General features: G+C 36.5%; 3 protein-coding genes and 1 long non-coding RNA gene across 4 annotated transcripts; all 4 read left to right on the top strand.

The window, feature by feature from the left end:
- Positions 1-1,458: 1,458 nt before the first annotated feature.
- LOC143459638 (uncharacterized) lies at positions 1,459-5,051 on the top strand. Its single transcript, XM_076956855.1, has 9 exons — positions 1,459-1,749; positions 1,886-1,991; positions 2,385-2,491; positions 2,795-2,886; positions 3,269-3,430; positions 3,509-3,609; positions 3,797-3,928; positions 4,144-4,211; positions 4,361-5,051. The coding sequence occupies exons 1-9, from the start codon at positions 1,597-1,599 to the stop codon at positions 4,490-4,492; spliced, it is 1,053 nt and encodes a 350-aa protein (XP_076812970.1). The 5' UTR covers positions 1,459-1,596; the 3' UTR covers positions 4,493-5,051.
- Positions 5,052-17,075: 12,024 nt separating this feature from the next.
- Positions 17,076-20,919, top strand: LOC143461094 (uncharacterized). Its single transcript, XR_013117994.1, has 3 exons — positions 17,076-17,637; positions 17,799-17,921; positions 20,878-20,919. It is a non-coding gene; the product is annotated as an uncharacterized LOC143461094 (long non-coding RNA).
- Positions 20,920-21,002: 83 nt separating this feature from the next.
- On the top strand, positions 21,003-21,866 carry LOC143459611 (kinesin-like protein KIF20A). The gene is made up of 3 exons (XM_076956827.1): positions 21,003-21,189; positions 21,304-21,467; positions 21,786-21,866. The coding sequence occupies exons 1-3, from the start codon at positions 21,003-21,005 to the stop codon at positions 21,786-21,788; spliced, it is 354 nt and encodes a 117-aa protein (XP_076812942.1). The 3' UTR covers positions 21,789-21,866.
- LOC143459610 (uncharacterized) lies at positions 21,798-24,266 on the top strand. The gene is made up of 8 exons (XM_076956826.1): positions 21,798-21,866; positions 21,985-22,121; positions 22,211-22,301; positions 22,512-22,620; positions 23,338-23,421; positions 23,536-23,627; positions 23,855-23,963; positions 24,088-24,266. The coding sequence occupies exons 1-8, from the start codon at positions 21,798-21,800 to the stop codon at positions 24,096-24,098; spliced, it is 702 nt and encodes a 233-aa protein (XP_076812941.1). The 3' UTR covers positions 24,099-24,266.
- The last annotated feature ends 1,714 nt before the right edge of the window (positions 24,267-25,980 follow it).

Genomic DNA, 25,980 nt, shown 5'->3' with positions numbered 1-25,980 from the left:
TAGATTAAAGACAGTCCCGTTTACTCCGAGATAACCTAACTCTTCTAAAAGCTTCATGCTCTTCTCGCCTAGCAGGTATGTTGGCAAGCCATACCGGACAAAAGTAAATACCGCTAAAGTATAGGGTTGGCCAAGTGGGACAAAAAACGCGGGATCGTGGACGGTTACGCGATAACAAAGAGTGGAGTGTTGGGTTGGGATCGTTGTTGGCCAATCTGGACTAAAACATCACGTACGTTATAGGAATAAAAAAGTACGGCTTGCACTTGCAATAAGGTTTTGGTCAACTTTGACCAGCAAAGATCTCAACCCACGGTCACACTCTTATATACCTTATGCCTTATACCTTATCCCTGACGATTTTCTCTTTCGTTCTGTATGGCTTGCCATACTAAGCTACCACTCCAGGTTTTGTTATCGCATAACCAAACATTACTTGTTGTTGTGCCACTTGGTGAACTCAACTCAACTTAACACCTTGTACGTAACGGTTATCATTTTTGTCCAGTATGACTTGCCACAAACATGTAATTGTAGACCGATGTTGCCCACGAAATGAAAACCGTTGAAAACGTTATATTTAAGTAAAGTAAAACAAATTGAACCAAATGAACTGGATGACTACCAACACAAAACGTACGCGTTTAATAAACGTAAAGCCTGAAGGCCAACGCTGAATCAGGCAATTAGCGGTATGTGAAAAATGTGACAAACGCTTTTAAAGTAAAGTGGCCAAATGGCAGTTGACGTCGGTAGGTTAACCGCCAAACTGATATCTCTGGTTTACATTACTATTTGGTTGTTTTCATTGAGTTTCTTAGCAGAAGACAACTGTGTTGACAATGAAGTAAATGAAATCATCGGTCAACATCGCGATACCCTGACAAAAAGTTACGGAAGGCATGGTTTTGTCACAGGTGTTGCAATAGACGTACATGTTGAAACTTAGGCTACGTCAGACGACTAAAACATTTATGTCTTTCAACCATTTTCACAGTGCATGCATCGTTACCCTAACATACCAGATAAGTTAGCGTTGAAAGTTATTTGGTAAAAAAACTTATCTAGCAGCACCAAAGAATGAGTTTTGTAGTAGGCTAGGTTTGCAGCCATGTCTGTTGACATACAAGTTATGCAAAGTATCCTATGTATGTTTTTGTCAAATTCAGGTAACGATCACTTTTATCAGAAAGGCCAACTAAGCCAACTAGCATATCGGCGAAGTAAAAGGCCAAATAATAATAAGCGCCATATTGATAATAGTTAGGCCTACTAGTTGATCGTTATCTTGCGTGAAAATACAAGTAGCCTATAACACCAGAAAAAATTGCGTATTAATAAAAAGAATTTGTAGCTAGCTTCAGATAGACAGTATTACAAACTCGTCTTTGTTCTAATAGATCAAAGGTGGGCAAAATTGCGGCTCGCCGATGATGAAAATGATTTTTCTGTTCCAGAGTTTTAAATTTATCATTGTCTACCTTTCATTTTTGTTTTATCTGAAAATTTCATTGGTAACAAGAAGACTAGTTGTGTTAGTTTTCACTTTTCAGTTTCTTTTGTTTTTCATTGCTTCAAATTACTACAAATTAAACCATGGCCAGTATATCAGGGAATCAACAGTCTATGCGGCAGTCAGATAGTGATGAACTATTTGTATGTCCATATGATCCGGTGCATCGAATTTCTGCCAAGAGATATGTTGGCCACATCACGAAATGCAAGAAGAACCACCCTGGTGCAGATAAGGTTATTCTAACATGTTTCATTTCTGTTTAACAAATCAATTGTAAACTTTTAATTAAGGAGTAAACAAATGCTTTGTTAACATGTACCTCTATCAACCCATTAATTTAGTTTTATGCATACAATATATACATTGCAGGATGTGTGTCCATTTAATGCACGACACATTGTTCCAAAGCCAGAACTACAGATGCACATGAGTACTTGCCCAGATAGATCGATGTTCGAATTCGAAATCAATAAAGGTAACTCCACAACCGAGATTTAGCAACTTTAGTGATTTTCATAGTCTTAAGGCTAAAGTATTTAGTTTCACACATTACTGAATTATTTGTTAAATATATTGAATTGACTACAAGGAATTAAAAAAAAACACAATGCAAAATGAAACTTTTTTCATTTTCGCGCCGCGTTTTCGTTTAAAAGCACAAAAGCATTATATTTATAATGAACCAAAACAATGAATACTAAGGTTGACAAAAGTTTAATTAAAAGGAAACAAATATAAGCTGCCAGTTTTGTCTTTGAATGTCAATAATAATGACAAAGTTCCATGAAATGTGTCACTAATAAGTGTATTATTTTTGGTAATATTTGGTGTTAATTTTTGGAACTTACCCTTACCAATGATTTTGCAGAACGGCTTTCTGATGACGGAGATGAAGTCAAGGGTTGTACATCTCTACCTCCCCCTCTCCCTTCTCAAGATTTAGATTTTGGCGACGATGAAGATTGGGATTTAGAGGTTTCAGACATAATTGTTGGTCACGAATTTCGTTGTATTAGGTTATATTCATTATACATCTCTAGGTCCATGGATTAACTTACCTGAGAAATTTTCTTTCAACATGGTATTGGGCATTACTAAAACCAAAAATTGTTTTGCAAATTGCAATAATTTACAGCTGCTAGATTAACTGCACTCCTCCTTTGATGCAGTAGACAGTTTCATTTCTGTTAAAAATACTTGGTAAAATTTTTAATATTCTGACCTTATATTTCTAAATCTTCTTCTAAATATTGTCTGTGCTTATGAAAACTATAATAGGTTTCGGAAGAGGAGAAACAACGGAGGCCAAATTACCGACCAAACCCAACCAGCACACGATGGCGTATGGAAGTAAATGTGGAAGAACAACAGTAAATTACTTTTTAATTTTATTCAAATTCAAGTTTATGTAGTCCATTCATTACGTTTTTTTGTTTTAATTTCTTGGTTGTTCTTACCATTAATTACAAACAAAGAGTGTTTTCGAGAATATAATTGTTCTTTTATAGATGGTAGAATATGTTAATTAGAATTAGAATATTCCTTGATCGGTAGAAAGAAAATTCTTTCGAGTTGTATTGCATGCTGTATGCTTGTAAGGAAAACCTTGCTTATACTGTACATACATATTTTATTAAATTTTAATTTTGTACTTGTTAGCAAGGTTATCATTTTGACTCTAATTGGGCAAGAAAGTTATTATTTCTAAATACTTCACTTACACTTAAAAAATGCAATTTTCTTTGACAACAGATTGCAAGCCACTCCCTCTGAGCTTCGTCCATCTCAAACTTTGCAGCCCTTCCCCATGGAAAGAAGACCCCTGACTGAGCCTCAGCTTCGTTCAGGATTTGTGAGTATGGCCAGGGGAAGAAACTTAAATCGGCCCGAACAAAAGCCGTCCAAGGAAAACAGGTCTTTATGATTATTACAAAGGGTCACTATGTGCATGATTTTTATCGTACAGCATGATTTCAGCATTTCATTTAACAGTCAATTAAGGTCTAGTGAGCCGACGACCATGCCGTCGCTTGCCGCTAACTTTTCAGTCAAACCAACTAAACCAGCTGGTAGACCATCCCATCAACCAAAAGGTAAATGAACTTTTTAGGGTTGTGTACTTTGCTAAAATATTGTTTAAAATACAATTTACTTTTGTTCCCATCCTGGAAAAATTTTTCAGCAAAAATAGACTATGAGGAAATACCTAATTAAATACAGTATACCCACCAATGTCGACCCTTGCTTCTGCAAATCAACAGACTTTGCTTGTTTTACTAGGTCGAGGAAGGATCTCAATCAACGCCCCGAGATCGGTAGTTAATGATGTGGTTGTTGCCACCCGTGAAATGGCTGAGGAGAAAGAACGATTATTGGAAGCCGAAACGCGGGCCGTTTCGATAGCGGATACCGGAAAGTTCATGTCTTTAATGCAATGTGTCTAATTAGGAATTTAGTAGTTGCCGTTATGGGAAGTGTTACTTTTGCCAGTTTTACCGTGCACGTGTACTGGCCAGTGGCGACGTGCCATGCTAAAATCGCTGTAGCCTATTGGAAAATGTCGTTATATTAAAAACGTTGTAAGCAAAACAATGTCAATGATTTTTTTTACTTTTTTCATCAAACAGACAGTCAGTCGTCCAGAGAAGAAGCACTTGCAAAGGAAAAAAGGAAATTAGTCAAAATGATTCGCCAGGTTTGTTGCCATTAAATTTCCGTCAAAATGAATATGAACCCACGTTTTGTTACAGAAGTTAATGCATAATAAGCCCACATACGCAATATAGACAGTAACTTTCGAAAACCTTGTTTAGTATAAATGAGCAATTTGCTTTAAATTTACAGATCAACAAACTCGATCAAGAGTCCCAGAGCGGAGCTCAACTGAACGTCGAACAACTGATAAAGTTGAGAAAAAAGCCAGAAATTGAGAGAAGAATTGCAGAAATAAACCAACAACTCAAACTGGAGAAATAGCTCGTTATGTTGCGACCATCGAGTTTGCTTAAACCTACTCCCTTACGCCTTTTCTACTGCCAACGCGTATCTTTGTTTATTCTGTGTGCTGCCGTTTTTTATCCTTTTATCTTGAATAACGCTCATACTTTTTAACGATATTTTAGCCTGTGCTTTGGGAAAACAGTGCCTTAAAAATTCGCAGATCCATGACCGTGTATTTAATACCATTTGTTGCGTTTTGCCTTATACCATTGTGAGATTTAATTTTGGTACCGATGGTCTCAAGTTGGCGTTTCACCAGAAATGGGAAAGCTGTCCACGTTGTACATTGTGTTAAGTATAAACCGGTACGCTCCTGTGACTTCGCGTAAAAGCAAGTGCGACTTTTATCTACATTTTTATTACAGCTTTTTGCGTTTTTCATTGTCTTCACGTCGCCCCCCATGTTGCTTTTACGTCTCAGTGGGTACGTTTAATTATTTTGGTGCAGCTTTGTCACATTTCACTGTAATGACCAAGTCTTGTTTTATTTACTTTCGTGAGCTCTTTTCGATTCAAAATAAAAATGTGCACCCTTTCTTCAGCAGCCAATTATAAAAATACATCAAAAGCCGAATTGTGTAGAGAGTACACAATAACACAGCACATAAGTCAAACAATAGATTTCGTCAATAACCAAGGAAACCAAATGTTGAAAACTTGCCACTGCTGTTTTTTACCGAAGTACGCGATAAGTCTCCAGCAACCTAATGAATATATGATTTATCTATAATAATCGCTTGTCACGATCATTGCACAGGTTTATCGCAAAACAGTGATATCAGATGAAATGCGAGTAAATTTTTCTTGAGTTCGTTTACATTTCCGATTGAATGTTCACAGATCCAGCTGCACATTTTGTAGCTGCTGCATCCAGCTGCCTACTGGAAACTTGTTTTATACAGTAGTGCTGAAGAAAAACATTGAAGAAATTTGAAACATTGAAACCGACTGAATTCATTGTTTTCTTCGGAAATAGATCATTTGAAAGCACTGGCCTTTAGAATTCAAAAATTCTTCATTTAAATAGAAAGCATAGGCTATTTGTACGTTTAGGTATCAATATCCAACTTACATAAATATTATTTATAAGGTGAGACAATTCCATGAATTACTTGCGGTCAGAAGATTCTTATGTTGGCTAAGCAAAAGCAAGGCAGGCCTAGTTAGCTTAAACAACAACAAAACTGCAGTTGTATTGGCATCATTTCATAACGGAAACACATCGATATACCTACACCATAGAAACATAAGACCGTAAAACAAGGCAGTTAAAAATAGAAACTTGTCGATGGATTCAAACTTTTAGGAAAAATTTGAGAGCTTGGGCATTTGTATTGAGCAATACTGTTTAATAAAGACTAAAAAATTGTCAATTGCCAAAACATTTTAGTTAAGATTACAGTTTTTTTTACTACAAAGTCTAGCCTACTTTAAACTATAGATTATTCCGGTTAAAACAAGGGCCAAGTCAAACAAGAAAACATGAAGTTTCTGTGATACACAATAAATATTATGAAAACCCATCCGTTATCCATAATCGTAGGAAATTTACGATAGAGTATTTTAAATGTAGAATAGCTTCGTGCGCTTAAATTTCAGCTTATGCGTAAAAATTCCTTCGTAAGATTTGACTTGGTTGACGTACCGTTCCTCTGCTTCCTTTTAGTTGACCCTGGCAAATGACGTTACGACTTTGCTCCACTTCCGGACATCGTTGTTTATCGTCGAGGTACTCGAGCTTATTTTAAAAGAACCTTGACTGTCTCTCGCCGTTCAAGTCATTCATTCACAATAATTTCGTTGATGATGGCCAACTATGTCAGAATAGAAATGACATTTAAATAAGGGCAATGACTTCAAAGCTGGAAGAAGGCGGAACAAAAGCGACCTAATAAGGCAAGTAACTCAGTCGAGTTATAACTGTGAGCTCATAGCTTGTGTTTAAATTGAATTTTCGAGTGGCGCATCCTCAAGCAAACTTGCGATTAATTCAAGACATGACGTCATGAGATTACTCGAACCAACTCCCACCAAATCGACAATGACACCGTATTTAAACCACTGTCATTGTGGCAAAATCCTTGCAAAATCATACTACCCAAACGAACAAAAGTTTTCCGACTCCAAATTTTCAAAAACAAAATAAAGGAGCTTTTTATCAAAAAAAAAAAAGTTTAACGTTTCCAATCAGCCAAAAAAAGCATTTTCAAAAAGCATTTTAAAATAATGATTGTAACAGAACAAAAAAAAAACACAAAAGCAACAAAGTATACTCACAAAACGAGTTTTAAGAGTTATGAAATTTGTACACTTGTACTGCTTCGTCACAATTAAAAACAATTTGAATGTATGACGTAAAAATGGACATAAGAAAAAAAGACCTTATCAGAATCTTAAAAAAGATTTCCTCCTCTTCACGATGGTGACCTTGAAATGGATCCATATAGAACGAAAAGTTCCGAAATTTACAAAAACGCGACAGCGATAATTACTCCAAAACCTAAAAAATGCCGTACTTATCAAGTGTTTTACGTCGTTCTGCTGAGCGATCCCGGAACATGTATGAATTCTTTATTGCAGAATTTTATTGCAGAACAACATGTAAACGAAACCATGCATTTGAAAGTTAAAATTAGAAATTGCATTAGAAATTTTGGCCATATTGAAAGGTGCCGTACTATTAGACTTGCTAAAATTAAACTGAGGTTGCTGAATAAGAGCGGTTTTGACTGGGATATTTTTGATTATTCTTCTGTTGCAAGTATTCAAATAAACTTCCGAGCTACTGTATTGTGCGATATGTTATAATCTTTGTTATACAGGTATTTGTTGTCTTTATGTGCTTCTCATGATTTTTTGAATTAGGCAACAACGACAACTACCAAAATATAACCTTATTGAGCTCTGGTAGAGGTCGGCTAATATATAATAATCATAAAATCAATAGCGGTAGGCCCAATTACCCAATCAATCTATTGTGTCCTATTCTTAGGTTCTAACATTAACCAGTTAACATAAAGTGAAATTCTAGCTGCGACATTGCAGCTATGCCTAACTAATTTATGTTTATGGACAATCACCTTTAAAAACGCACGCGCCATCGTAATTATGACGTAATCTAACTTATAGTGTGCCTCGTTGCTGCGCTTTTTAGTTGATTGGAATAACGGCTGTAAGTAGCCACGGTTTCAAATCGTTCCGCTTCTTTATTTCATGCATTTGAGTCCGGGCAATTTTGTAAAGAAATCTCAGTTTGTACATTGACGTCTGGATACACGAGAGGGTAACGAAGCAGAAATGTGTGAAAAAATTGTGGCTTTATCCCGATCCTGTAAAACCCACCCAGCGCTATTGGCAATTCTATTGGCTGGAGAGGTTTACATGGTTTTAAATCAGCTTATAATCCTGCTTGGCGGACGTCACAGTTTTTAATCCAGCTCATAGTAGGCTTACTGGTTTGTCATGTTGTCGGAGAGAGTTTGATTTTCTTTTAACTTTTCTCCATTGATGGCTGCCGGTCGGCAGGATTGGAAACCGGTTGAAAACATATTTTTAACGTTTTCCTTGCTTGAATTGTACCTTGGTCGCCTTCGGCAGGCTTATGTTTTGTTCAATACTTTGTGGAATGGCGTGTCGGAGTACGTTAATTAATTGGCGTTCATTCGAAACAGACATTTACATTTTTTGTTTCTACCTTGTCGAAGAGTATTTCTTGGTTGGAAACAATTGTCGTCATAATTAAAGGATGAGTTTACACCATGTTGCTGTTTTTTGACATTGTTTTCGTTCGCCTCACTGGCCATTTTGTTACAGCAACCTAGTTACAGTAATTGCTAAAATCTGAAACCATGTTAGACAACATCACAACAACAGCATTTAGTTCCTATCATGTTAAAAACTGGGTTAAGGCAGACAAATCACCTTCATCGTAGTTACCCTTGATAGGAATTGCTACCGGCTTCCAACCAATTGAATACTTGAAACTCCAAGTGATACTATTTCGAGAAAATCAAAAAAAAACTTCACAATTTTTTGTTGTTAAAGTTATCAAAGCCTGGTTAATGTGGGTAGTTACTCATGGGAAAACACCAAAGCTGTATTGTGTGTTGCTGTGCGTTATACTTTATGCGGTGCAGATCGTCCAACTCACTGGATTTGGGCCCTTATTATATTCAGGACCTCACAAATTTGTAGCCTAATGCACTGCGCTTTGCTTGGATAAATTGATAGATAGCACCTTGCCCACTGGCATAGGAACCCCCCTTGCAATACCTGCAGTCGCTGCAGGGGCCCGCACCTAAAGAGCCCCACGTTTAAGGGCCCCCTCACGAGGTGGAAGACTTTTTTGTTTTGAAAAACAAGTTTTTAGTGAAATCATGAAAGAAACCTGAAACAAACAACATCATGAAAGAAATCTGACACTTTTGTTATGTACAGTAAAATCAATTTTTCAGTTCCTTGCGTAAGGTAAAAGCAGTTTGTGTAAAATGTGTCTCTTTAGTTTTCGTAGTCTGAGTTTTTTCCATGAAATAATGCATCTTCCGTTGTAACGAGTTGGTCTATCATTTATTTTGTTTTTTGGCGGAAGCATGTTTTCAGTTTGATAACATCTTGCTTCTTCGCAGCCATAATCGGTACTTGGCTGGTATAGCACTAACTAGCTTCTAAGGTAGGAAGAACGTCAGGCTTAAGGATCCGAAATTTAGTTCGAACGAGTCCCATCCTATTCTTTGAAACGTCAATTTCAAACGAATGCTTCTTCCTGAAACGGAAGCTTTTATATTCCAACACGAGATACTTCTCAGTTCCCCATTTCGTCGATGTCTTGAAATATTCAGCGAAGTGTTCACGATAGTCTCTTTTATCAAGTCTTGGGTAACTCGAACCACATTACAAAAAGTGTATTTAGCTCCTATCACTTGATCAAGGCTGAAAAACAGTTTTGTAGCTTGGCTTTTTGACTTTACCTTCAATGACAGTAACTTTGTTACAATAACTTCTAATTACTTAAGTGTTTTGTGCTCTAAATAAATCATCCACTAATACACTCATTCAAGCTATTGAAAATAGTTGCAGCTTATCCTTCTATTAAAATGAACACACAAACTTTACCTGAACTGCAATAGCAGTGAACTTCATGACACTGAAATTTTCGTCAAAAACTAACGTACATTTATTTACGTTAACAATCATGCACGCACATTGATTCACATTGTATACCTCGTATGCAATAGCAGAGAATTTTATCACTTTCATTTTGTGATCAAACATTGATGCACACGAGTTTATCAGAAGCCTTGCCTAGTGTTAATCCCGGGATGAGACAGCATAAGTATTTTCCACAAATCAATCATGTAGAATAGATCATGCTTTTAAATTCCATATCTCTTGTATGCAATACATTGCAAATATCGATTACAGATATTGCAATCGCTATTGACGAGAAGGTTTTACATAGTTTTAAATCCAGATCACAGCATACTGGTTTGCTGCCATGTTGGCGATATTAAATTGAATATGTTTCATAACTTTCCTCCATTGTTGGCTGCTGGTCGGCACGATTGGAATCCAGTTGGAAAGATATTTATTAACGCTTTTGAAAGGTTGGATTGTACCTTGGTCGCCTTTGGCAGGTTTAAGTAACTTTGTTGACTACCTTGTGGAAAGGTGAGTGTTGGAGTGTTGAGTTGTTAATTGGCGAACAGACATTTTGTGTAACTATCTGGTGAAGTGTATGTCATCTTGGTTGAAATTTGAAAAAGTTTAAGTGTGCCTACCAATGAAGGCGATTACCTTTTGTTTTTTGCTTATTGTCTTTTTTTGCACAGCCCAGTTGTAGCACTCCTTGTCATCTAAGCCAATAGGAACAGGTTTATTTGTGTTTCCCTGGTGGCATTATCAAGATGCTTCTTGTCAAGCATTAAGCTTTTCAACATCACTGGAAAACAGAGGTAGTTATAAGGATGGAGTATTCTATTCATAGAAACCTTAAATAGAAGGACTGGTATCCTCTATGCTCGGTATCTGGAACTTGGGTCCCATCAGTATTTGTGTTAAAATAGGTGAGGAATTACTTCCTACTTTTAACCTTCTACAAGGTTATCTCACATAAAATTAATTGAAAGTTTATTTTTCTACAATATATATTTAACATGTTTAAGTAAAAATAGCTAGAACAAAGTTATTTCAAGGGACACATCGCAATGAAATTTGTAGAAATGAGTAATCAAACTACTTGTGTGTGTGGTTCTGTCGTTCCACCTCTCTGTTTGCTTGAGGCCACAATGGTGTAGTCTTCACATGATTGATTCCATACTCTATCAGAAAATTTTCAAATTCTTCTGAAACAAAATGTGGTAGGCAAAAGCACCAAAGAATGAGTTTTGTAGTAGGCAAGGTTTGCAGCCATGTCTGTTGACATAAAAGTTATGCAAAGTATCCTATGTATGTTCAGATTCAAATTCAGATAATTAATTGATCACTTTTATCAGAAAGGTCAACGAAGCCAACTAGCACATCGGTGGCAAAATCACTCAGCGCAAGTTTTTCCATCAAAAATATAGTCTTCCCGATAGGCTACTCAGTATTGTTTTCTTGTTTGTAAGGTTTGTAGCCTTGTAAGTTTTCCTTGAGTCCTTGGGCAATCTATAAGGTTTTCGAGTGAAGAACATTTTACAGAGTCATGCCAAACTCTACGTCACAGCCGTGACAATTTTTTATTACTTTACGCACAGCTGTACCACACAATTTAAAGTAAAGATATAATAATCATAGTGAAAGAGGCACTACAATAACTTGAAAAATGTGTAAAAACATTGAAGCGTGATAAATGAGCAAGGTTGGCTTCATACATAATGATTGGCCGAATTTCAATGAGAATCGATGAAAAATTATCCGAAGGTTGTTGGCCTAAAAAGAGTTCATGAAAAGTTGTGTGCTGAAATATTTGAAATCTTGCAGTTATGGCGAAGGTAGCGCTTGTACGTTGTTGCGTTGCTGTTACGATGCTGCGTTGTTGACTCCTTGTCTCAGAAGGTTGCTATCGCTGTTCTCTGTCTCCTTCGCTCATATATTAACTGAAAAGAACACGGCATTCTTAATTTAAGACTTTACTCAAACTGATGTCCTGCGCGCAGGCAGTGCAAAAACGAATGGGCAGGTAAAGTGAACGAGCAATGCGAAAATACACACGTACTGGGAACATCACGAGGGTGACAACCAGCGACAAACCAATAAGTATCCAACGGCCGCTACATACATCTTTCCTTCCCGGCAAGAATGAAAAAGGGGTGGGAAGCGATGAAGAACAACATAATGTGAACTATCAAAGCACAATTTACATATTACAAATTTGAGATTATCTCAGCGCCATTGTGTCAAAGTATCGTGCAAAAAACAAGGACAAGTGTAGTAGCGTCAGCAGCGGGTAAGTCATCACCTTTCCAAAAACAGCTACTAATGTACAGTGTACACCATAACAAAAGAACGCAAAGGAATAATTCTCCACGGCAGGAGTTCGCCGTCAGAGAGCATGGCATTTAGGGCCGTTAAGATAAGCACAATCGGCAATATAACGCTATTACACGTAACACCAGGTTGTGAGCGATAATTGTCAAAGGTTATAATAAACCTTTGACAGGCACGACAAATTGACAACTGGGCAAAAAGAGACTAGGTCGAACTAGTTAGAATTTAAATTTATGCGATAGTACACGACTCATGAAGTGTAAGGCTATAGGTTAAACGTAAAACTCAAGTTACCTTTTGTAGGCTTGAGGGAAAAAACGTACAACAAAATGGAAACGTTATAATTAAAGAAACGCATAAACAAAATCAGCACGGAGTGTCCGAATACCGCGCAGGTTTCTTGACTGGCCTTCCACGTGTGGTGAATTGTTCAGCGTGCGATGTTTCGCCGTCATCCTCGCATTCGGGGTCAATTAAAGTATCATCAACCACACTATCGGCCTGCGGTGGCTCAGACACGCCAAAACCTTGCATAGGTGGTAGATACGACCTATCTTCAAACATCACGTCGGGGTCACCAGAATATATGGCGAAGGTAGCGCTTGTACGTTGTTGCGTTGCTGTCACGATGCTGCGTTGTTGACTCCTTGTCTCAGAAGGTTGCTATCGCTGTTCTCTGTCTCCTTCGCTCATATATTAAAATAAAATCACACGGCATTCTTAATTTAAGACTTTACTCAAACTGATGTCCTGCGCGCAGGCAGTGCAAAAACGAATGGGCAGGTAAAGTGAACGAGCAATGCGAAAATACACACGTGCTGGGAACATCACGAGGGCAACAACCAGCGACAAACCAATAAGTATCCAACGGCCGCTACAATGTCACAGCTGAAAATGATTTTTCTGTTCCAGAGTTTTAAATTTATCATTGTCTACCTTTCATTTTTGTTTTATCTGAAAATTTCATTGGTAACAAGAAGACTAGTTGTACAGTTTTCAGTTTCTTTTGTTTTTTAGTTGGTTCAAATTAAACAATGGCCAGTATATCAGGGAATCAACAGTCTATGCGGCAGTCAGATAGTGATGAACTGTTTGTATGTCCATATGATCCGGTGCATCGAATTTCTGCCAAGAGATATGTTGGCCACATCATGAAATGCAAGAAGAACCACCCTGGTGCAGATAAGGTTATTCTAACATGTTTCATTTCTGTTTTACAAATCAATTGTAAACTTTTAATTAAGAAGTGAATAAATGCTTTATTAGCATGTATTTTATTAACCCACTAATTTGGTTTTATGCATACAATATATACATTGCAGGATGTGTGTTCATTTAATGCACGACACATTGTTCCAAAGCCAGAACTACAAATGCACATGAGTTCTTGCCCAGATAGAACGATGTTCGAATTCGAAATTAATAAAGGTAACTTCACAACCGAGATTTAGCAACTTTAGTGGTTTTCATAGTCTTAAGGCTAAAGTATTTAGTTTCACACAATACTGAATTGTTTGTTAAATTTATTGAATTGACTATAAGTCGTTACCATTTTCCATTTTCATATGGGTAACCATATGAAAACTTTTAACTCGGACTTACTCAGAAGAAGTTGATATAGCTTGATCTCTACAAATGACTTTTTCAATTTCTTCCTCCCATAGCCCAATCTTGTCAGAAGTATGTCATTGCCACCTTCTTTTTCATGAAGAGCTTTATAAAATTTCTTGTCGTTGCCACCACGTCAGCATGTTCTACTCGTGTGGCAATTTCCTTGACATCCTATTTACATTGCAAAATGTCTCAATTGACTGATATTGCATTCCTGGAAGTTGCTGCCAGTTTTACGTACAACAATTACAGTAAATTAACCCAAATCATTACCCTTACTTGCTCAATAATTTCTTGAAGTTCTTCTTCCGTTTCTGCTGCTAAAAATATTGGTGGCTCTTCATTCTTTTGTAACAAAGAAAGTGACATTAAGGAGTCCAACTTATCCTCAATCCCAGAAACGTTCAGATTGAGCAAGGAAATATCAGCTTTTAAAAGTGAAATTTCATGTCAATATGACACAAACTGAGGCAACTTTTGCTTTTTATGTGGTGGTTCATTGCTCAAGGGTCCAAGCTTTTGAGCCAACCTTAAAAAACAAGTAAACATTTATACATTTATTAACATTGCAACATACGCAAGGCAAATTTTATGAATTATTTGCAACAAATTTAGCCATAACTTACATTGCATTGCTGGTTGTGTTTAATTGTTTCAGATGTAATTTTTAAAGTTTGTTTCTAACCTGTTAATATCTTTCCTGTTATACGATTGGTTGTTGGAATAGTACTAGAGTTGTTTGTCTTTTCTGGTGTAATAAAGCTTGTGTATGACTTCATTCAGGGTTTCCCTTGTTGTATTAGCCACTGTCTTTGTGTAAATTTGTAATCTTGATTTAACAGAGTAATTGCTCGTTAATTATCTAAATCTGCATCATCGCATTTCTTATAGATCAGGGTGATGGCGCCTTTATTTATTTCCTTGCGAAATTCTCCTCTTATTCCGTCTGGCCCAGGTGATTTACCCTTTGCGAGATTCTGCACAACATTTTTGGTTTCATCATTGCTTATCTCACAATCCATTTTTAAGGTATTTTCCTGTCAAACATGTTGCAGATTTGCAGGTTACTCGATATGAACAAGTTGTGTTTTTACATCTGTCTTCATAGACGACTTGCGTTTGGCGCAGTAATATTTGGTAGCCGTCAGCATTTCTTTTGGTATGCTGATGGGTAAAGTGTTTTCGTGATATACATCTTCACTAAAAGTTTGCGATCGTTTTTTGTTAAAAATACGCAAAAAAATTCACGTGAGCCGATCTTTTCCTAATTTTCTCTATTTTTTGAAATAGTTGCATAAATTTGTTCTCTTCTATAGTTTCTTAATGCTCGTTTGGCTTCAACGTACTCATGGTAGTGCGCCGAGTTATCACAAAGTCGAATTTCAGCGGATTTAAAATTAGTCAACAAGCATTCTTCATACTTTTTTCTTTAAACATGGGGTTCTTTTGTGAAATCGACTACTATATTTTTTAATCTGCACTTGGAATCTATCCACCATGCGCTGGGGTTTATAGAACAAATCTTGCAACGTATGAACTGAACAGACAATTACAAATAATTGTATCCTTTAATTAAACAGCTTTAATAAACAAGAACTTAGCTAAGCTGCAACACAACAAGTAAATTAAGACAAAAGCATAAAAGGAAACAGGTTTTTGTTGTTTGTTGTTTGTTGTTTTTAAGCGTTCGTTCTTTTTCCCTCGGTTTGGCCTAGGAAGTAAAACAAAGCTAAAGTTTGAAACCACAACTCAACTCGTCTCGTGTTGAAAGGTTAAGCAATTTGAGCTTGGGTTTAAGGTTAACCAACTTTTCTCTCAACGTCCTCAGCTGAAGCTACATTTTTGCACGAAGTAGTTGATTTCGTTTTTCGAGTTGCTTTCGAAATCGGATTTTCGTTAAAGTCATAGTCTAAATTAAAGAAATTTGTAAATGAAGCTGAGAGCTGGTGAAAGTTATTTTCCAACACTGACTTTACTATAGACGATCATTAAAAATTAGCGTGCGATTTAGTTTTGTTGATAAACAAGGAGGTGGCAAAAAAATCGTCGAAAGACTGGTGTAACCAATGGTTTGATAATCACCTAAATATAGGTTTTGAACAAGTAAGTTTTGAACAGCTCTGATGACAAGTACTAGTTCTAGTACCATTCTGTTAATCATACAACAAATTTATTTGCCTTCGATAACACGTTTCAAAGCGTGGATTTGGACCTTTCTTTTGCATATAAGGTAGCACTAGGCGTTCATCCTTTCAAGAGCCCGCACCTGCCGTTTTGTTACAGTAACTTTGTTACAATAACTTTTAATTAAGCTCCTATCACTTGATCAAGGCTAAAAACAGTTATTGTAATTACCAATTGTTTTGGTTGCATTCTTAGCCAGTTTTTGTGGCTAACCTTATGAAATCATGGCTTGGCTTTGCGACTTCACCTTCAATTATAGTAACTTTGTTACAATAACTTTTATAAAGTGTTTTGTGCTCTAAATAAATCGTCCACTACTACACTCATTCAAGTTATTGAAAATATTTATGACTTATCCTTCTATTAAAATAACAAAAAAACACACAAACTTTGCCTCAACTGCAATAGCCGTGAATTTCATTAAATCACTTAATCAATTAAATCACTGCATTGCGTACTGTAGCCTTTTTTTACCAGTTCCTCGGTTTCTTGAAACTTGCTTTCGAGATTCACAATTATTTGGTTTAGGTTTTGCACCTTCTCCGCATGTTCTTTGAAAGTAGTCTAGTGTATCAACTGGTTTACACTAAACCAACTAAAAAACACTGGTTTAAAACCTAAAATTTCAGGAGTATAAAGTGTAACTGAAGACAATTAAGCCAAATTAATCGAAAATGCATTAGGTAGCAAAGAGTACAGCCATAAAGAAGATGACATGCAAAAAACAAGTTTTTCTGGGAAGGACAAAAATAGGACGGCGATTTAAATAATCTGATTTCATCGATCGATAAGCCAACTCACTTGCAATTTTTCATCCAGCTCGTCTTCCTCAAGAGGAATTTTGGTCGAGTACAATTCCTGTAAAACGTTTTCTCGACGTTCCAATCTTGCCCTTAAACATAAAGAAATATGTTGACACTATGTTAAACAAAATGGTAATCGCTTGGGTTGACGATAAATATAAACCGATGTAGTACTTACACCTTCCTTTCAATATTCACCACTTGATTATTCATCTGCTGTAACACTTCATCACGCAGATTCCTCTCAGTTATATAAACCTTTGCTTTTTCTTCTTTTAAAGCATTTTGCAAGTGATCGATGACACCAACCAACTTGTTCTGCATAAAGTTACAGATATTTTCATATTCATTCATAACTTTGTTACAATAACTTTTATTAAGTGTTTTGTGCTCTAAATAAATCGTCCACTACTACACTCATTCAAGGTATTGAAAATAGTTGTAGCTTATCCTTCTATTAAAATGAGATAAATTACGTATAAACTAACACACAAACTTTACCTCAACTGCAATAGCAGTGAACTTCATGACACTGAAATTTTCGTCAAAAACTGACGCACATTTATTTACGTTAACAATCATGCACGCACATTGATTCTCATTTTATACCTCGTATGCAATAGCAGAGAATTTCATCACTTTTATGTTGTGATCAAACATTGATGCACACGAGTTTATCAGAAGCCTTGCCTAGTGTTAATCCCGGGATGAGACAGCATGGGTATTTTCCACAAATCAATCATATAGAATAGATCATGATTTTAAATTCCATATCTCTTGTATGCAATATATTGCAAATATCGATTACAGATATTGCAATCGCTATTGACTGGAAGGTTTTACATAGTTTTAAATCCACGTCACAGTATACTGGTTTGCTGCCATGTTGGCGATATTAAATTGAATATGTTTCACAACTTTCCTCCATTATTGGTTGCTGGTCGGCACGATTGGAATCCGGTTGGAAAGACATTTATTAACGCTTTTGAAAGGTTGGATTGTACCTTGGTCGCCTTTGGCAGGTTTAAGTAACTTTGTAGACTACCTTGTGGAAAGGTGAGTGTTGGAGTGTTGAGTTGTTAATTGGCGAACAGACATTTTGTGTAACTATCTGGTGAAGTGTATATCATCTTGGTTGAAATTTGAAAACGTTTAAGTGTGCATACCAATGAAGACGATTGCCTTTTGTTTTTTGCTTATTGTCTTTTTTTGCACAGCCCAGTTGTAGCACTCCTTGTCATCTAAGCCAATAGGAACAGGTTTATTTGTGTTTCCCTGGTGGCATTATCAAGATGCTTCTTGTCAAGCATTAAGCTTTTCAACATCACTGGAAAACAGAGGTAGTTATAAGGATGGATTATTCTATTCATAGAAACCTTAAATAGAAGGACTGGTATCCTCTATGCTCGGTATCTGGAACTTTGGTCCCATCATAATTTGTGTTAAATACATAGTAAACCTTCATTCTGGTGTCTTTTGGGGTGTTTTGAAGGGTGAGGAATTGCTTCTTCCTACTTTTAACCTTCTACAAGGTCATCTCACATAAAAATAGCGTAAAATCACTCAAAATACTGCATATTTTCTCACTTAAACAACTGAAACACACAGTATGTTCCCCTGTAACTGAATTAAAATCTTATACATGGACAGTTTAGCCTGGGATCACGTCAATTGACCGTGAACAAATTCACCGGCGACAATTTGTCGTGGTCAACTAACCGGCAACAAATAGGCCGACGACACAAATCAACCGCTACGCATTTTATTTTTAATTTTTACGCAAATTAGCATTGTTGTTTATTCAAATTATATGATTCAAGGTCAGTTGGTTCTAGGTAAATTTACGTCATGGTCAGTTGTCCCCGGTGAGTTTGTTCGCGGTCTATTTCCCACGGTTAATTGTCGTGGAACCGTTTAGCCTGTATAGTTCAACAGAAACACGTCTAAGACGAACAATTTAGTTATTCTTGAAATAAGATAATTGAAAGTTAATTTTTCTACAATATATATTAAACATGTTTAAGTAAAAATTGCTAGAACAGTGTTATTTCAAGGGACACATCGCAATGAAATTTGTAGAAATGAGTAACCAAACTACTTGTGGCATAGTAAAGATACTTGTTCAGTTTTTAGTAGAGAGTTTTTCTTTTCTTTTCAAACAGCCGAGCTGTCTTTCTTTGTCACTGTTGTCAAGCACAAATGCTTTCAACAGAATGTTTGATGAAGTAAGACATGCTCCTTGAATTACAATCATTGAACTATCGATACGACGCAAAGCATGACTGAGATGAGCTCGGCAGCAATGCAAGTTGCACTTACCAAACAGTTTATAAGCTGAATGTATGAAATGTACTGTTGAGAGTAGAGGTACAGTTAGTCCACCTATATTTAAGTTTGTGAGAAACTCCGAATTGATCCGATGGTCGTCGTCATTTTGAGTTTTGATACGCAAGATATTAGATTGCACTAGGTCTTCAGTGCATGGAGGTTTTTGCAGCTGCCTTGATATCTATAATGTCAATATAGAAATTACCTCCACTGCGTTGTCTGGCTTGACCAAAGAACTTTTCAAGGGCCTCATCAACAAACACACCAGATAGAACGTAGATGAAGTTGTGCCGAGTCAGTAGCAACTCTGCGGCTTCGATGTTGTCTTTTATCAAATCTTGGGTAATTCGAACCACTTCAAACTGTTCTTCAACCATGTTGATCCATCCATCATACCATTCCATCTTCTCTCTCTGCCGCTTCATTTTCTAAGTCGTAGCAAAATGCCGGTCACTTGGCAGAAAACTGTGACCCATAATTGGCAGATTATTATCAATAGCATCAAAATATCCGTTTTTGACCAGTGTAGGAAAAACCTGAACTGTAGTGTGGTTATGGTTTTGGCCCCTGCAACCGTCAGAATAAACGTTTACCTTTTTGACTCCGGGTAAAACTTTGTTTTGGAGATAATGATGAAGGCACGAAACTACTCGCTTTGCAACAGTTTCTTGCCGCATTTACATCGTAGATGTGTTCGTTTTTGCACTGTACACACAACAGTTATGCAGCCAAATTTGCGGCATGTAAAAAATTTCTCCGACAGGAAGCTGAGGAAAAGTTATGTTTTGTTGAAAGTCGATAGCTAGTGTCTCCGTTTCTGGATCGTCTTCCGCCGAAGCAGAGTCAGCTTTTCAGCTTGTCATAAAAACACTTAGCATTGAGTTTGTGGAGTCAAAACTGATTGGAATTTTCTTGGCGTTGCTGGATGTTTTTCAGTTTGTATCGCGCAACATCAGATCGTGGCCTTCCAAATCCGTAGTTAAAAATATCTTTAAAATAGTTAAAGTATGCCCTGTGTCTAACAGGGCATTGTACAGATTCTGGTTCTGTCCCAGCTTGAACCTGAAGGTATTCATCTGGAAAGTACTTTTCCAAAAACGATATATACATGCGTCTGATACTGAGCTCTGATGACAAGTACTAGTCTGAGATCACGTCAATTGACCGTGAACAAATTCACCGGCGACAATTGGTCGTGGTCAACTAACCGGCAACAAATTGGCCGGCGACACAAATCAACCTCTACGCATTTTATTTTTATTTTTTACGCAAATTAGCATTGTTATTATTATTATTATATTATATTTTATTGTTATTATATTGTTATATTAATTGCGTGAATGAACATGTTTTCATACTGTACAAGGGATGCATGAACTTGTTTTAAATGTACGAACGTGTATTATCATGTGTTTCCATAATTTGGTAGTTTCCCTGATTCGACACTTTGTCTTAACCCTAGAATGCAAAACACTTGCGATATTATTGTGTTTACTATTTTACTATTATTTTTCATCAAACCTGCTAAAATGCGAATATTATAACTCCGTAAATTGTAGCAGCACTTCACAGCCATAAACAATATATTTTCTATGTCACTTTCCTGCGGGGTCGAAATGACCCCTGTTACGCACTCCCGGGATATTTAAGGAAAATGCATTTTTCTTATCAGGTAAAATTTTACAGAGACTATTTTCTCACCAAGTAAAGTCAAGCAAATCCAGGAGTTGCCAATATGTGTCAAGCAATCATGAGTAGCAGCGTTTGGGTCATTCTGACCTCTGTCATGCATTCTAGGGTTAATCTCCCAAAGGTGTCGAATAAGACGAATTCTACTGTATTTCATGAACATAGAAACAATTTTTGAAAGGATTATATTTTTTGCGAAATGTAGTATAAGAAAATATTCAACTAAATTTAAGATAATTAAGAAACTATATGGCAACTTAATCCAATGCATTTATTTAGCCATTGCATCTTTTCCATAAAGACAGTCGGCATAAATGAAACAGACAACCCTGAGAAAGCCAGAGTTACACAGTAAGTGTCTCATTATTGTCCAGCAATCCAGCAACAGGTAAAATGCAGGTAAAATGCAGGAAAAACGTAACTGTTCGATAACTTCTTTTAGATTGTCATTTTGTGACTTGGCCGGCTCTGAACGGTGGGCAAAGACCGACGGTTATGTTGAGAGGTTAAAGGAGGCTGGAAAAATTAACACGTCCTTGTTAACACTCGGAAAATGCATCGAGACACTGCGTCACAATCAGCAACACCCAGGTACATGAGCATCTTTTTAAAACTTAGTCTTATCTCCTCATTTATATGTACAATGTTTTGAATTGCAATATGACTGACAAAAACATGGTTTCCATTTCTGTAAATAATTTGCAGACAATGTTCGTGTTGTGCCGTACCGTGACTCACGCTTGACTCGGTTATTTCAAAGCTTCTTGATGGGGTATGGGAGAGCGTGCATGATTGTAAACGTGAATAAATGTTCGTCAGTTTTTGACGAAAATTTCAGTGTAATGAAATTCACTGCTATTGCAGTTGAGGTAAAGTTTGTGTGTTATTTTTTACGTAATTTTTGTTATTTTAATAGAAGGATAAGCTACAACTATTTTCAATAGCTTGAATGAGTGTATTAGTGGATGATTTATTTAGAGCACAAAACACTTAATAAAAGTTATTGTAACAAATTTACTGTAATTGAAGGTGAAGTGTCCTAAACAATTGGTTATTAGAATAACTGTTTTTTAGCCTTGATCAAGTGATAGGAGCTAAATACATTTTTTGTGACGTTCCTGCTATAGTTTCAGATGTAGTTACGTGAAAGTCTGCACTGCAGTTGTTGTGTTTACTTGTTCTTGTAGTAGAATCTGCTGATGATTCTGATCAGGAAGAAGACACCAGTGATAAACAGCATGATTATGCTTCCTGGAAAAAAAAGGGAGGTGAGAAATTTAAAAAAACTGGCGACACCTTTCATATCTTCTATATGATGTCCATGCAACTCTTTGCAATTAAATATTTATTTTGCTGACACCTAAAAATATTTTTATCTTTATGCAGAACAAATTGGTTGGTGTCGTCGATCACTTGCAAAATTCTTTAAAAGAAGAAAAAGCAAAGGTTTATATAACTGAGACGAATCTGCGTGAACTGTTACAGCAGATGAATCATCAAGTGGTGAATATTGAAAGGAAGGTGTAAGTAATACATCGGCTTATATTTATCGTCAACCCAAGCGATTACCATTTTGTTTAACATAGGATCAACATATTTCTTTATGTTTAAGGGCAAGATTGGAACGCCGACAAGATGTTTTACAGTACTTATACTCGACCAAACTTCTTCTTGAGGAAGACGAGCTGGATGAAAAATTGCAAGTGAGTTGGCTTATCGATCGATGAAATCAGATTATTTAAATCGCCGTCCTATTTTTGTCCTTCCCAGAAAAATTTTTTTGCATGTCATCTTCTTTATGGCTGTACTCTTTGCTACCTAATGTATTAGCGGTTAATTTGGCTTAATTGTCTTCAGTTACACTTTATACTTCTGAAATTTTAGGTTTTAAACCAGATTTTTTGATACACTAGACTACTTTCAAAGAACATGCGGAGAAGGTGAAAAACCTAAACCAAATAATTGCGAATCTTGAAAGCAAGCTTCAAGAAACCCAGGAACTGGTAAAGCAAAAGGATGCAGGTTATTATTTAAATTTGCTCACTGATGTCATTTCCAAAATCTTAATCTATAAAATGAAGATGTAAATCTACGTTACCCATACAGCAAGTTTTTTGTTATTGAATTTGATTCTTCATGGTACAAGGAAGAAAATGATGTTACCATTAGCAAAACAAGTTTTACAATGACAAAATTTTTATTTTAACAGTAACGTATATCACACCATGCAGTGTTTTTCGCATTTTGAGAATAATAAGCCTGCACCATAGCGTTGCCGTCATTCGTTGCTGCACCGGTTTTTAATGGCAAATATATTTCATTTCCATGTCTTTTTACATGTAAAGCTATATTAGCTATGGTCCATGTTCTTAATGTAGTTAATGTTGGAATACTTTCTTTTCTGGAATTCTGTTTTGTAATGACTAATGAGTAACGGAACAGATAACTTTCTGGTATTTGGGAAACTAGCGTTATAGAGCAAACAAAATTGTTTTTAACTAGATCTCAAGATTGAAATCTCATCTTCACTTTAAACTTTTAACTTTTGCTGCGTAGTTTGTTTGGTCTCACTCGTGCAGGCATTCCTTTTTAAAGTTAATCACAGTTTAACGGTTACTGAATGCTTCAGCAGCTACAATTTCAATTTTGTAATCGGAAAACAGTGCAGCATACAAACAAGTAAAACAATTTCAATTATGACCATTACTTGAAACATCAGTATATTTTATCGACTTGCAGACATTAAAGATTTGGAAAAGAGTAAAGCTGACAGTTTGTTGAAAGTGCGAAAATACGAAACTTTGCACAAAGAACATGAAGATGGTGGGTGAAATAGGCCGCGTCTTTTATTGTGTTATTACTGTTTGCTTCGTGCTACCTAATTTTATTTTTCTGTATTGCAGAGTTAATTTCTTGAAGTCTCACTGATTATTTCAGGGCGTGAAGTAATAAAGGAACAGCTTCAACAACTAAAAGAAATGAAACAAGCACTTAAACAAAAGGAGGCGGAGATAGAGAAATTGATGAATGTATGTATAAAATATTTGACTTATTAAACTAACTTTTTTTACACTGACCATACTGTTAAGAGCATGAAAGAAGCACAAAACGAAATGAAGCAGGAGAGGAAGAATTATTTAAAAGAATCGATCCTTTCCTACCTAATGCATTTTCGGTTAATTTGGCTTAATCGTCTTCAGTTACACTTTATACTCCTGAAATTTTAGGTTTCAAACCAGTGTTTTTGATACACTAGACTACTTCCAAAGAAAATGCGGAGAAGGTGCAAAACCTAAACCAAATAATTGCGAATCTTGAAAGCAAGCTTCAAGAAACCCAGAAACTGGTAAAGCAAAAGGATGCAGGTTATTATTTAAATTTGCTCACTGATGTCATTTCCAAAATCTTAATGCATAAAATGAAGATGTAAAACTACGTTACCCATATAGCAAGTTTTTTGTTATTGAATTTGATTCTTCCTGGTACAAGGAAGAAAATGATGTTATCATTAGCAAAACAATGACGAAACACAAGACTTCACAAAGTTTAGATCAAAGATGACGAACATGCGGCCCGCAGATGAAGCGAATTATGTTCTAGAGTTTTCGATATTATAGTTGTAATGTTTTGCGAATTTGATGGAAAGTTGTATAATAAAGATCAAAACGCAAATGTCTCATAAAACCTGTAACTCTCAGCACGTGGTTGTTCAGTTTTGAGTGAGACCTGACCCGAAATACAACCATCTCATGCATGATCACAGTCGTCTTTCCCGCATGACGTAGGTTTAATAATGTTGTCACATCGTAAATTTCGTGATATGATGACGTCGTTAGGGTAAGGTGTAATTCATATCTTAGTTCAACAGCTCTAATAATCAACAAACTGTTTTTATTGTTCTAAGTAAGAAACAATCAACCAGTTGAGATTAAAATCTCCCACAGGGCTGGTCACCGCCGTCTGAGTGAGATGAAACCGCTGTAGTCACGGTCCAATAATTATCGGAAACGTGCAAATTTGGGGAGAATTTCTCAATTCATCATCATTCGATAAATACGTGCAAGCGTCGTATATGAAGACATTACTAAACAGGCTACAGCACAACAACAATGCTTTGCAAATTCCATCAATGACATTGTAACGCAATACGACGATATACTGGAAAGCTTAAGAATTTGATAATGAAGAATATTGCCTCGCCTGAGCGAGGTAGAAAAATAAACTAAACTCATTGTATTGCTCCCAAACACGGAAATCTTTAGTAAAAGGCGATATTTTATTGCGGAAAAATAGCACAGAAAGAGAAAATATGTACAAGGAAAACTTTTCCAAAATCGACTTGCAAAATACTTTAATTGAACATGCCGGTGATGGTAATGGATTTAAACAAATGACAATAACACAGGTCGCGAAATCTTAGTAATGACACATCTGTAAATTGTAAGCAGAGCGTACATAGCAGGTATGATAAAGGTTGTACATCGCAAGTAACAATTACAACAAAGTTTATCTAGAATTTACACAGGTTCTAATTCATAAACAGTTTGATAATGACGTCCAAGCAACGGGACTAGCGTGGTCATTTTCCATCAAAAGCTATGATAGAGGTGGCGTGAAATACTTTTGCATTGCTGCACACAGTTTTTCAATCTGCTGTTTATAGGGCCTTCATTTCGCCGGTCCCATGTGCGTCTAGCATACACGGTCCTCTTAATAACTTAGACCGGATAATTTCGTCAGGGTTAAAAGTTTGGTTTTCAAACAAAATCGCGTTCCTATGTTTCCAAATTTTTTGTTTTACCACTGTTAGCCAATAGGTTAACATGTCTTCGGACTCGAAATCTGGGCCACCTATTCCATCGAAGTTGGTTATTGTGGTTGGTTCGAAGTTAATGTCGTCACTACCAGTTAAAATTTGCGCAACGCCGGAAGCACATTCCCAAATAGTGCTTATTTTTTTACATTTTACCATCGTGTACAACACTGAGTTGGGGCCGTTGGCGCAAAAACGACATGCTGTTTCCGTGTAGGGAACAAAGTTGGTCATATCACCTCGAGTAGGTAAATCATTCCATATTACTCTGTAGTTGAAAGCTTTTTGGGCGTTGGAGAGAATTGCGTTGTGTACTCTGGGCCATGTCGACCGCTCTGGTGGAGTCAAATAAAACTGCGGGGCACATTCGCGTATGATACGCTGGTATATTTTTTTAACCTTTCCGCTTAAGATCTCTTTCAGTGAGATACGGTGCTTCCTGATTATTTCGAGCATATGCTCATAATAAATCGATGGGGAGGTGACATGCGGTGTACAGTTATCAATCTGGACGCCGAGGAGGTTGGACAGTTGGTGACCGATTTGGTTTTCTATTGTGCGGTTTTCCA

Source organism: Clavelina lepadiformis, chromosome 5 (genome assembly GCF_947623445.1).
Source record: "Clavelina lepadiformis chromosome 5, kaClaLepa1.1, whole genome shotgun sequence".
NCBI lineage: Eukaryota > Metazoa > Chordata > Ascidiacea > Aplousobranchia > Clavelinidae > Clavelina > Clavelina lepadiformis.
Note: the sequence above shows the minus strand (reverse complement) of the source record. Positions and strands in the feature narration are given on the sequence as shown.